At 42.1% G+C, this 13,338-nt stretch overlaps 1 protein-coding gene across 1 annotated transcript; it reads left to right on the top strand.

Moving 5' to 3' along the window:
- The first annotated feature begins 830 nt into the window (after positions 1–830).
- On the top strand, positions 831–11,679 carry KLHL41 (kelch like family member 41). The gene is made up of 6 exons (XM_083348861.1): positions 831–2,383; positions 5,077–5,234; positions 5,327–5,434; positions 7,761–7,946; positions 9,509–9,655; positions 11,280–11,679. Exons 1-6 carry the CDS (start codon positions 1,274–1,276, stop codon positions 11,389–11,391), a joined length of 1,821 nt encoding a protein of 606 aa, XP_083204987.1. The 5' UTR covers positions 831–1,273; the 3' UTR covers positions 11,392–11,679.
- Positions 11,680–13,338: the final 1,659 nt, after the last annotated feature.

A 13,338-nucleotide genomic window follows, 5' to 3' on the forward strand; every position in this document is an offset into this window, starting at 1 on the left:
CACATTACCGTATCGCTTAGTGCTAGCAGCTCCAGTTGCCATCGTGACCCCAGGACAATGCAGGTCATCAGTCAGGAGCCCTAGGGGTGGGGAGGTACCACAGGTGGGCCAGTGGAGGTCACGGGTGGTGAAGGAGCTATGGGCAGACACGTGCTACAAAGCACAGGTAGGCGGGGCTACTACAGAGTATGAAATCCCTGAGATATCATACTCCACAGTGGGGCTATTCAGGAGCAAGAGTATTGGGAGCAACTTATATAAAGCAACTTGTTAGCTTCCTTGCCGGCTTCCCTATTGACTATTTGTGGGAAGCTGGCAGGGAAGGTAGCAAGTGTTAATCACATGATTGTGAGGGTGATGCAATGGCTGCAGCTTCTCAGCCCGGTCATAAGTTCCCCCAGTTTGGTGCTGTTATAATTTTGAATAGTCATGAACAAATGGGTCGTAAGTCAAGGACTACCCATAGTACAGTACAGTACTCAAGGTCCCAAATACTTAATGCTTTATTACGATTTCATTGATTCAGCTTAAGCCCTTTTCCTCTTTTCAGCCTATTTAGATTCATACATAATACTAAACACATCCTTAGTTTGGTTGAGCATTCGTGCCCAGACTGCTGCTATTCCCTGGATTGCTATTTGAGACTCAACCCTAATTTTATCTTAAATCACTGCACATGTTACAAAACAATGAGGTGAATAATTCCAGTAATAGGCTAAAATAATTTCCCAAATTTATCCCCTAGCACAGCTTTTGGAGGAATTTGTTTTTTATAGGCATTTAGATTAAAGACATTCGGTGAAATAATAATCTTTATAGGAGGTTTCAGTCATGTCTGGCTATTGGCCATCACCTGCTAACTTCCATCTTTTTGGGTTCATACTTGAGCTGAAGTATTAAGTGACACGAATGTTATAGAGACCAATTTCTTAGTCACTTCATTCAAACCTAATTCTGCACCACTGCTAAGTCACAATGCTAAGTATACTTTACAAGTAACCTCCATCATTCAGCGTGCGTAACAAGTAAAATTGATTCCCTAGTGACTAAAGGAACAGTTGCTTCTTTCGACCCACGACAGCTGCACGCTCCATTTTCCAACACCATCCATTCTGAATTCCAGCTAGTGAAACTCTGTACTATATTTAGTTGGCCAGATTATATTACAGAAGCTTCAAGCAGGGCAATCTACATTGATCTGCCTTTTTCAGGCAGACCTAGGTACCGACAAGAGGGGTTTCTTTTGTGCTGTGGTAGCCAAGCCTTCCAGAAAATGGATTCCCAGAGAGAACTTACTGAAGAACTTCGACTTTATCAATCCACTCTTCTTCAAGATGGCCTTAGGGAGCTTTTCGAAGAGAAAAAGTTTGTTGACTGCTCCCTAAAAGCAGGGGATAAAAGTTTGCCATGTCACAGACTGATCTTGTCGGCTTGTAGTCCTTATTTCCGCGAGTTCTTCTTATCTGAGCAAAGTGAAGATAAAAAGAAAGAAGTAGTGCTGGATAATGTTGACCCGGCTATCCTTGATATGATTGTGAAATACCTTTATTCTGCAACTATCGACCTTAATGAGTCTAATGTGCAAGAGATTTTTGCTTTGGCTAGCCGCTTTCAAATTCCATCTATTTTTACTGTCTGCGTTTCTTATCTTCAGAAGAGACTCGCTGTTGGCAACTGCTTGGCCATACTTAGGTTAGGTCTCCTCCTTGACTGCCCGAGACTTGCCTTGTCTGCCCGTGATTTTGTGTCTGACCACTTTGTGAAAATTTGCAAAGAGGAGGACTTCATGCAACTTGCTCCCCATGAACTCATTTCAGTTATTTCACCAGACAGTCTGAATGTTGAAAAGGAGGAAGTCGTTTTCGAAGCCGTCATGAGATGGGTCAAGTCAGATAAGGAGAACCGGGTGAAGAGTCTCGGAGAAGTCTTTGACTGTATCCGTTTTCGCCTGATGGAGGAGAAGTACTTCAAGGACCACGTTGAGAAGGAAGACATCGTTAAAAGCAGCCCAGACCTTTCAAAAAAAATTAAAATTATTAAAGATGCCTTTGGCGGGAAATTGCCTGAACCTACAAAAGACGCAGGAAAGTCAGCCAAAGGAGAGGTTAACGGGGACATAGGGGATGAAAATTTACTCCCCGGCTTCCTAAATGATGTTCCAAGGCACGGGATGTTTGTTAAAGATCTCATTCTTTTGATCAATGACACTGCGACTGTAGCTTATGACCCTACGGAAAACGAGTGTTATTTAGCAGCGCTTTCGGAACAGATTCCCAGAAATCATTCCAGCATAGTCACAAAGCCAAAGCAGGTCTATGTGGTTGGAGGATTGTATGTGAATGAAGAGAACAAGGAACAGCCTTTCCAGTCATACTTCTTTCAGGTATACCTTTATTTCTTTAACTCAGGATAAGAAAATAGACAATAGTTCCATGTGTTAAAAATATTAACATCTATGTAGATCTTTAGTGCCTCTTTTTTATTCTTTCCAGTTCAGGGATGTATTCACATACATGCAAAAGGGTATCAATAATTTATATCCTATTAGTTGTAGCGTGATTTCTGGAGAATCTTTAGAACAGTAGCGTGTTCTAATCCAGTTTCCTCTGTGCATTTTTCTGCTAAAACATTATCTTTGTGTGCAGGGTGATAATGAACCTGTGTTGGTTTCATAAGAGATGTTATGTCTGCTCTACAATCACTGATCAGATGGGTATTTAAACACTTGAATCAAGTCAGCTGGTGGCCATGCCCAGTCCTGTCTCGTTAGTACCTTTGGCAAAAGGCCTGAAAGAAACTACTACTAGTTGTCATTACACAAGCTCTTTCATTTTTCTGTCAACTGTGAATAAGAACTGGACACAATCTTTTTGTATCCTTGTTCAAATGAATGTCTGAATGAGACTGTGTAGACTTTAATGAAGTCCTTGGTGTGTGTTGTTTTGAAAAAATGTTCTTGACTCCTTATTTTTACTCATTGCTTGTCTCACATGGAGCTCTTCCATTTACACATTTCTTTGCTCATTTCAAAATAAGAAAGAGATATACAAAAAATAATTCCTCCTAAGTACATGTAGATAGATTTATGTATTTGGGAACATAAAATTACATTTAATCATCTCACTAGTCTTCTATATAAACTCCATTACACTATTGTCAAACATTTGCCCCTCTCTGCATTAAACTATAGCAGACATGTCAAACACAAGGCCCGGGGGGCCGGATCCGGCCCGCAAAGTGGTTTCATGTGGCCCGCAAAGCCATCCTGGAAACAGTGAGGGAATGGCCCCCACTGCCTTGGCCCTGGCCCAGAGACCCTCCTTCTGCCAGAGACCCTCAGATCTGTTCCACTCCTGCCCAGGCCCCCATTGGCACCCTTGATGCGAATGATGTAGAGCTGGCCACGCCCACCCAGTAGGCCATACACACTCTAGCCATGCCCACCCAGTAGGCCACGCCCACCCTGGCCATACCCACCCGGCCCCCTGAGGGCAACCGCAATGCTGATGCGGCCCTCAATGAAATTGAGTTTCACACCCCTGAACTATAGTGTTACTAAGTCATAGTTTAATGCAGAGATAGACAAATTTTGCTTTTATTTATTGGTAGAGAGGACTGGGGCCATCCAGGACAAACAAATCTAATGATATCCCCCAGGGAAAGAGAGACAGATGTTCTATGGAGTTTCTGTTTTTACTGGAGTGTTAAGCCTTTTCAAAAGCTTACACATCATTGCCCAAAAACTGATGGGGGGAAAAAAACCCCTCCATGTTTGCTTGCCAGTACATTTAGGAATATGTTTTCAGACAGTTGTGTAAGCAAAAGGGCACTTTGGGGTAGTGAAGGATCTACAGATTGGTGTAACGAAACACCAACTCTCTGCAGCCCTCAAGGTGCCCTCACCCACCTCACCTCTTCTTTGCCTCTTTGATGAGCCGATGAACAGCCTCCACCCATTTTTATTTTCTTACATTAATGAGGAATGTAAGTCCAGAGACATTAGGGGAAGCACTGTGGTAAGAGACCACATTTTACTTTGGACCGTGTCAGCTTCAACCCTTTTTTTAAAAAAAGTTTTTTTTTTAAGAAAATCTAAAGAATGTAAGTAAGGCAAGAAACCTTTCCAGGAAGAAGTCAATGGGAACATTTAGGCACGCTGCCCCTTTTCTTTCTAACTAATAATCAACAATGTCTTAACAAGCCCTATCGTTCACATGAGTTAGGATCAAGTAACAATTCATAATCTATACTTATAAGATCTGATAGAAATGAAAAAGGGTTGATTTAAACTCAGAAAGCAAAGCCTGCCTGCCTTTAAAGCAACTGCTGACACTTTTAAAGAAGTGGACGTCATTCCTTGCACATATGCTCCCATCCACGAAAGAGTACCGCATTCTTTTTTGCAGGGGCAAATCTTTCAACTCGGTTTGCTCTTCGGGGTGCTTTGGCTGAGCTTTGGAGGCAAATGCTTCGCATTCTAAGGAAATTGAAAAGCCTAAGAAAAGCAAAACTCAACATAGGTTCTGCCTAAAAAAAAAATCTACAGGAGTGGCCACCCTTGGCCACTTTAAGACCTGTGGACTTCGACTCCCAGAATTCCCCAGCCGGCCATTTGGGAGTTGCAGTTCACAGGCCTTAAAAGTCATCGAGGTTGGACACCCGTGCCCTAAAGCAGGGGTAGGGAACCTCGGCTCTTTTATGACTCATGGACGTCAACTCCTAGAATTCCTGAGTCAGCATAGCTGAGTCAGCATAGGAATTCTGGGAGTTGACGTCCATGAGTCATAAAAGAGCTGAGGTTGCCTGCCTACCCCTGCCCTAAAGCCTTGAAGGACTCAGCGGAGTGATTTTCAAAGGATGCATTGGGACCCACAAATGCACGGAAGGGGGATGGAAAAGAGATGGGGGAAATGGTGGCAGCCAGATGTCTCAGGGTTAAGACGTAACGTGCTTGTTTCCAGATCTGAAAGTAAAAAGCGATGGGATGTGCTAAAACGTTTATACAATGCTGCTGTGAGCTGTTTTTAATACGCACGGCACATTTGCTAACCATCTTCATTCTACATGTTAATCCAGCTGGATACCATTACATCTGAATGGATTGGCCTGCCTCCCCTGCCTTCTGCCAGATGCTTGTTTGGGCTGGGAGAATCCGAGAACAAAATCTATGTAATTGCGGGCAAAGATCTCCAAACTGAGGAGTCTCTGGATTCGGTCTTATGTTACGATCCAGAGTAAGTTGCTTAACGCTGATTTGTTTGACGAGGTTTCTAATCGACTGCCTGTTAGATTGAAAAGCCTCACTGACTTCCCTTTTCCCTTCCAGGTCAGTCAAATGGAATGAAGTCAAAAAGCTCCCCCTGAAAGTGTACGGCCATGCTATTGCTTCACACAATGGAGCTATATATTGCCTTGGAGGAAAGACAGATGATAAGTGAGTACTGGACAGCGTCAAGAGTGTGGCCAGTATTCCCCTCCCCAAATTATCCCACACAACTATTTGCTCTGGTTAAAATCCTATTAACAGCTGAGGCTTGCAGCTGAGGTCAGGGTAAACCTTAGTTGCTTTCAAGATCAATGCAGATATTCATCGCAAGGAAGGAGAAGGCTTTGAAGAGCTGCTGGCTGATCTGTATATTGTATGTGTATTGGCCCAGACGTGACAGTCCAAGATGAGTGAAGTTTCGACCACTCTTTATTTAGCGCTGATTTTGGAAGTGTGAAGCCCCATTCCTGCAACATTCTGATGGAAGATGTTGCTGTAGCGTAGAACTATTCAGTGATTTTAACAAGTGTTTAGATTTCCAGTTTTATCATCCAGTAAATCAGAGGATAGTGTAACAAGTGTTTAAGGGCAAAGGTAAATTGTACTTCCAAGTAACATTATAAGGCATGAAAGCTAGCAGAACGATATTGATTTTTGAAGAATGAAAATAAGACATTCCGTAGGCACAAACCCAGTGATACAAAAATTCGAAATAACTCACAAATAATATAAAACAGGAATCAGTTCATGTTTGTTTTTACATTCACATTCAGGTTCAACAGTTGGTTTCCACTAACCTTAAGGATTTTATTTTATTATTCCTGACCATCTAATTTTCTGAAATCATCACAGCAATGGTATAGGAAATCTTTATTACCTAGCCTTGGCGATAAAACAATAACATCCAGAAATTTGCAATCAAGCTATATCAGAAAATTTTTGACTGGAAAATACCCAAAAGAAGAAAAAGTGCTATAACAACAGAAATAACTGGTTTTTAACTTTAGAATTCTAAGGGCATTGTCTGATCTTTAATAAGCATGCACATAAAATAGAAGGTATTTTTTGTTTTAAGCTCAGGATGAAACAATTCTACATAAAATGTTTCATTTTGTGTAAATAGAAAACATGAAATTCATCACATGTAACAGAACAAAATTTGAAGAAAGAACTCTAAACAAGCTTCTTTGTTCCCTTATTTTTTACCCATAACATTTAGGCAGAGTGGTGATCCACATTGATATCAGCCACCTAACTACAGGAAACTTTTTAAAGGGATTATTTTAAAATTGAGAACGCTACAAATTTCCCGTAGGAACACAAAGGAAGCAATCCTTTTTGAGCTCTGAAAAGTTCAACAGCAACAAGGCACAACAGAATGTACACCGTGACTACAGAGATACAAATACTCTCCAAACTAACAGGACCAGTAGCAGCTTTTATATTTTTATCCTGTACTCTGAAAACTCAGTATCACAAGTGTTGCAATTACTCTATAAACCCTGAAAAACAAAACAACTTTAGTTGTTTATCTATTGCCCAGTGGGCATATACTGTTTGTTAATGGCTACCCGTCAACGAAAGAAAGTACAGCAGAGAATATTACATATGTATAGAACAAAGCGCATATCAAAGGATTTTTTTAAAAAATAGCATCGGGCAGGTCAGCAAGCAATTGAGAGCAGTTTTCATTAGTGCATTGTTAAAAATCGGGCATTTGGGATGGTCTGCCTGCAGGGGTAGTCTGTGTCCCCATCCAGCTGAGTCAGTGACTTATCTATCACCCATGTACATCAGACAAGAAATATGACCAGATGAGCTCCTTCTACTTTATTGTAAAGCTACCTTAACAGACTCTTGCAAGCCCGATCTTCTGCCCCGTCTCCTTTTACAGCAGGGGTGTCAAACTCAATTTCATTGAGGGCCGCATCAGCATTGCGGTTGCCCTCAAGGGGCCGGGTGGGTATGGCCAGGGTGGGCGTGGCCTACTGGGTGGGCGTGGCTAGAGTGCGTATGGCCTACTGGGTGGGCGTGGCCAGCTCTACATCGTTCGCATCAAGGGTGCCTATGGGGGCCTGGGCAGGAGTGGGACAGGTCTGAGGGTCTCTGGCAGAAGGAGATGGGACTGGGGCAAGTGGCAAGGCAGTGGGGGCCGTTCCCTCACTGTTTCTAGGATGGCTTCGCAGGCCACATGAAACCACTTTGCAGGCCGGATCCGTCCCCCGGGCCTTGTGTTTGACATGTCTGTTTCACAGCCTGAGAGGTTAGGGAGAGTCTCTCCTGAGATTCTGTCTCTGCCCATTATGCAGTTGCAGGTTGAACCCTCTCTTGTTTGATGTTTCCCCAAGCGGCATTTCTTCCCCATTTTTTTCAAGGACTTTCTCGCAGATCACTGCAGAACTGGCTGGCACCCAATCAGTTTGTCTTAAGTATGTGTTTCGATCTTTGCTGTTGTCCCCGTTTTTCAAACTCTCGATTTTCTTCTTGTATACAGAAAATGCACAAACAGAGTATTCATATACAATTCCAAGCGGGGAGACTGGCGTGATCTGCCTCCCATGAAAGTGGCCCGTTCCATGTTTGGTGTTGCCATCCATAAAGGGAAAATTGTCATCGCCGGAGGTGTTACTGAAGAAGGCCTCTCGGCTTCGGTTGAAGCCCTTGATCTCACCACTAACAAGTTAGTCTACAATCTGTCTATTCTTGTTTAATAGCACAGTTCCGGGCCACCCTTAGTACATTTTTTGGGGCCTATCAGAATCCTTGCCCCTTTATTTATAAATGCAATCAACGTCTTTAAATGGTAGAAATATTGTCCTAGTATCTAGCAGTACAGATCATGGGTAGGTGAGCAAAAAAGGACCGGGAGTGACTCACAGCCTTCTTCCAGTTTAATTGTGGGAAGCCGGCAGGGAGGATCCCACATTATGATTGTATGACTGCAGGATGCTGCGACAGTTGTAAGTATGAGCTAGTTGTCAGGCACACAAATCATGATCAAGTGACAATGGGGACATTCCAATGGCAGCAACTTTTGGAGACCCGCGGTAAACTCCCCTTGTTCAGCAGTGTTGTAATTGTGAATTATTGCTGAATGAGAAGGTCATAAACTGAGGACTATCTGTATTGTGAACTGGTCTGGAAATATCAATTACTAGGATACAGCATTATAAACATTGTAGCCGGTCCTATGTTGTATGATCTGATCTAAGGAAAGGTGTGCGTGCGTGCGTGAGCATGCATGCGGGTATGTGCATGTAAAGCACGTTGTTACATAGGTTCTGAACATTTTTCATAGATGGTCATACTCTTTTCAGCAGAACTATATGCTTTAATTGAATCTGTTTGTTCTTTATTAATGTACATCTAACTTTATTCAGCCAGTCCACTTCTTAAAACTGTTTCATTCTGACAAATTATTTCATTTTAAAAAAACAAACAGTTCTTAGTGCAATGCAGTGTTATGTATTCTGTTAATTAAAGCGCTTAGAAATATCTCTCCTGGTAGAATAATACATTCAGGTACGTAAAGGTATTTTTACTTGTCCACATTGCCTACAAGATGCTGCAACTGTTACCTTTTCCTTTTGTTAAAAAGAGGGGAAATAGTACAGCATAATCAAATAACTTGGCTAAACAATATTGCAATGAATATCAGTTAACAAAACCCCAAATCCAAAAGCCAGCATATCAAGAGCATAAAGCCACATGCTCTATCTCCCATCCTGACTAAACACCTCGCGGGGGGGGGGGGGAGAGACATATTTTAAAGTTTTCTTGAATGCTAACAGGGTTGGGGCCATCCAAATCTCTGGCAGGAGGGTTAGGGAGAGGCAAGTGCCCCCACATGCCATCAAATGGTATTGTCTGAAGAGGGGGGCCTGGAGGGTACCCAATATGAAACAGTAAGTGGAGACAGGAAAAAGTAACTGGAAATAGGTATGTCTGCAAATTACCTGAGTGAGTATGTGTTATTTGGGGCTTTGTAAATGATAAACAGCACCTTGAGTTGCACTTGCAAATCTAATAGGAACCAGCACAATTTGTAAAACGGTGATATAACAAGGACATACTGTGGTATGTCTCAAATTATCCACTGCATTCTGCACCAACTACATCTTCAGATGATCTTCAGGGGCATGTTACAGAAACCCCCTCCTCTTTTCTTTTTCTTTTTTTTTAAAACATACTATACTCAAATGTCATATTCTAAAATTGAATGTTTTATTCATTAAATTGCAGGTGGGAAGTCATGCCAGAATTCCCCCAGGAGAGAAGTTCCATTAGTTTAGTTGAATTGTCTGGATCCTTGTATGCGATTGGAGGCTTTGCAATGATTCAGCTTGAATCCAAAGAATTTGCTCCTCATGAAATTAATGACATCTGGAAGTAAGTTTGTTTCAAATAGATATATTATTTTCAATTGGCTAGCTCAAAAGATTCCAGTCATTCATATTAGTTATATGTAGGATAACATAAGAGTAAAACTCCACTAAAATCTTTAGAAGTATTAAGTGAAGACTTGATTTTATGTTGCCTATTTTTGGTTTTGCTTGAACATATTCTACATAGTACATAATTTTAATATTCTCTCATAAAAGTATGGTATTAAAAACATCAAATTACATGGTAGGACTGCATGCAGAACATTTTTTTTTCATAGAGAGCTACTGTATATTTTTCCTGAGTGCACCAAGTTTTCGTTTTGGCACAGCATGGTCTGGATTCAAAAGGACATCTGTGCTCATCTCTAATTCCTATCACCGATTTCAGGAAACTCCCACTTGCCCACCACAACTTTTTCACAACAGGCCTTAAAATAATGCCTGCCTCAGCACTGTGAGGTAACGTTTTTGGGCGCCCGTGACAGGGAGGCTACCTTCCTGAAAATCAATCCTGAGCCAACCAAACTTAAAAAGGTGTACCTGCTCTTACTGGAGACTTTGAAAGCAGGGATCTCAAATGCAGATGCCTGAGCCTTTTCATGTATGGATACAAAAGACTCTTAAAACTCTCGTGATGCACATAGTAAAGAATGCAGTAGTAATAATAATAATGAGCCAATCGCTCAGCCAACTGACCTCACAGGGTTGTTATGGAGAAAACAAGAGCAGGAAGAAGTACTATGCATTTTTCTCACCTTGAGTTACTTAAAAAGTAGTCAAAGGTGGGATTAAAAATAATAATAAATAGAATATGCTGACTCCCAGCAATCTGTGAGAATGAGGAAGCAAGATGATTCCAGCTGAGACCTAAGCTGAGGCTTCCTCTCCCGGGAAGCACCACCACCGCAGCTTCACAGTGTAAAGTACAGCTGTGTGCTTGGCAGGGCAGGCTAAGGGCAGCTGCCCTCCTAACCCCACATTAAGGTCCCATTGCTACAGGGCCAAGAGCTATTCCCATCGGCGCCTCTGCGCTCCTTGCAACAGCTATAACAGTGTCCAGGAAATCCTGGTTGAAAGCTTGTGTGTATGTGAGACAGAGATAGAAAGAGGGAAGGGAAAGGGAGGGGAGGGGAGGGGAGGGGAGGAAGGAAGGAAGGAGATCAGGAGCACATGCAGACAGATGCATGAGAGTAGAAAATGTTCATTGGATACAGACAGCATTTGAAAACACATGAACTAACTGTAGTTGTTAGTCAGAAACTTGGGGAGCAAACTTTGAGGACAGGAAGATAGAAATGAGTGAAGAGCTGGCAGACAAGACGAGGACAGTTCAGTCAAATTGAAGCACTTGGGGATTTTAGATAGACACAAGATTCAGAAACCAAAGCAGAGGAGGGTTAATATTCCTTTTCCGAGACGGGCATTCAGAAGGATGACGGCATATTGGAATGTCTGTTTCCTTGGGTAGCTTGTTACATTCTTAGACTAGCAATTATCCTACAATATCTGCGTTACTGTAAGAAAAGGATGCTAAAAAAGAAACTCGGGAGTTACTGGGCACCGATTTTAGAAGACAGGCTTGGAAAAAAGCTAAAGGGCCCCACTTATATAACTCTTTGTTCCTGCAGGTATGACGATGAGAAGAAAGAGTGGTGCGGCATGTTGAAAGAAATCCACTATGCGTCTGGAGCCTCTTGCCTTTCTATTGGCCTAAATCTGTTTAAGCTATCAAAGCTGTAAACTAAGTGGCTACTTGACTGCAGATGAGGATTTTTTTTTTTAATAGTCTCTAGTTTCGTTGTTTAAGCCTACTTTGTACAGAGATTGGTAACTTCAGTTAAGTATTTTGTCTTAAAACGTCTATTAACTTCTGTTAAGTATTAGATCCTCCCAACATTTACTAACTCTACGAGGGTGAATGAGTTTGGCTATAGACAGCAGCGAATGAAATTGAGTTTAACAAAAATTTGTCTTGGAGATTAGACCTTGGGCGTCCGTTTTAAAATAAACATCAAAGTTGAAATAAAACATCAGTATGGCTGGTCTGATTATAGAAAAGGAGTTCGCTGCCATCAGTTTGCCCTTCTATCTTTTGTTTATGCCACCTGTCATTTGTTTACTTTTCTGCTTACTTTAGAACTTCTCTGAGGATCGGGTGGTGGGAAATTGATTGACTTTCTACTAAAATACAGTGGCGGTTACCGACTGCTTTTGGCCATTTCTAGTTCGGTAGCTCTCAATCAGCACTGGGAACATCAAGAAATGGATACGACAAAGGGTTTGTCACATCAGACAGAAAGCCTTTAACGCAGGGGTGTCAAACTCAATTTCATTGAGGGCCGCATCAGCATTGCAGTTGCCCTCAGGGGGCCGGGTGGGTATGGCCTGGGTGGGCGTGGCCTACTGGGTAGGTGTGGCTAGAGTGCGTATGGCCTACTGGGTGGGCTTGGCCAGCTCTACATCATTCGCATCAAGGGTGCCTATGGGGGCCTGGGCAGGAGTGGGACAGATCTGAGGGTCTCTGGCAAAAGGAGGGTCTCTGGGCCAGGGCCAAGGCAGTGGGGGCCGTTCCCTCACTGTTTCCAGGATGGCTTCGCGGGCCACATGAAACCACTTCGCGGGCCAGATCTGGCCCCCGGGCCTTGTGTTTGACATGTCTGCTTTAACGCCTCAACTGAAGAGGGGTGAATGCCTTGCTCCTCCCTCAATTTGCCCTATGAAGCAGAAGCATCAGAAACTATTATTAACTACTGAATTCCGTTCTAAAGCATTTAAGAAACATAAACCATCTAGGAAGGTGCTTTACAACAAACTAAAGGGATCAAAGCATAGACAATTGGCAACCCTCTCCTAGTGGAAAAGAGGGACACGAGACTAAAGTATGGCCTACCGCTAATAACATCTGGTTACCGTCCATAGAAGATTCACCCCAGTAAGGGTGAAACCAGTAACACAGGGCCTCCTTGTGTAACTGATATCATCCCAAAGAAGAGTCCAACGCTACCAAACTATCAAAAGATGTAAACGTGATCTGACGTTGAAATGGGAAAGTCCTTTATTTCAGTAAAAGAAGATTTAGGGCACATCTCTGAAAGTATTAATATGTTTAATGGGGATTTGTTAAAAATTGAGATTTCTGTTCAAACTTGTAATGTAGAAACCCGAGAAGAGGTAAGTCCTACTATGGTAGGACATGAACAAATCCTGAAGAATGCTTCTTCTGACACTGGCAACAGGAATTAATCTTCAGATACAGTTGCAGAAACCACGAAGAGGATGAGGAAACAGCAAAACTCTTCCCCACTTAGGGGCCGAGTGGGGTCCTACAATCCCTAGTCTAAGATTGAAAGGGAGGAGGAGCTCTTATGTAGGGGAACAAGGGTATTAAGAACTTGGGGATTGTTAAAATGGAAGATGTGTGTGAAGGGGGATGGACATGATGAGACTGTCAATGGCACAAGCAACAAATATTTTATTTTTAGAAACGCAGAATAAATTCAGATTATTTTTTAAGGCACAAAGTATCCAAAGCAGCAACATGTTATTTTATAATTGATACCTGTAAATTTATTTCATGGAAAGACAAGATTTGGGGATACAATAAAAAAATAGAATATTTAGCTATGCAATATCTTTTGTTAAGTTACAAGAAAGTTAGAGGCTATACAATATAAAAAAACATTTAAT

Source organism: Vipera ursinii (assembly GCF_947247035.1).
Source record: "Vipera ursinii genome assembly, chromosome: 1".
NCBI lineage: Eukaryota > Metazoa > Chordata > Lepidosauria > Squamata > Viperidae > Vipera > Vipera ursinii.

What these genes read in the sequence shown, in the direction of transcription:
- KLHL41 (XM_083348861.1), top strand. Translation starts at nt 1,274, where the DNA reads ATGGATTCCCAGAGAGAACTTACTGAAGAACTTCGACTTTATCAATCC. An exon ending in GTCTTATGTTACGATCCAGA is followed by an intron (nt 5,235 to 5,326) that starts GTAAGTTGCTTA and finishes TTTCCCTTCCAG; the next exon opens with GTCAGTCAAATGGAATGAAG. An exon ending in GAAATTAATGACATCTGGAA is followed by an intron (nt 9,656 to 11,279) that starts GTAAGTTTGTTT and finishes TTGTTCCTGCAG; the next exon opens with GTATGACGATGAGAAGAAAG.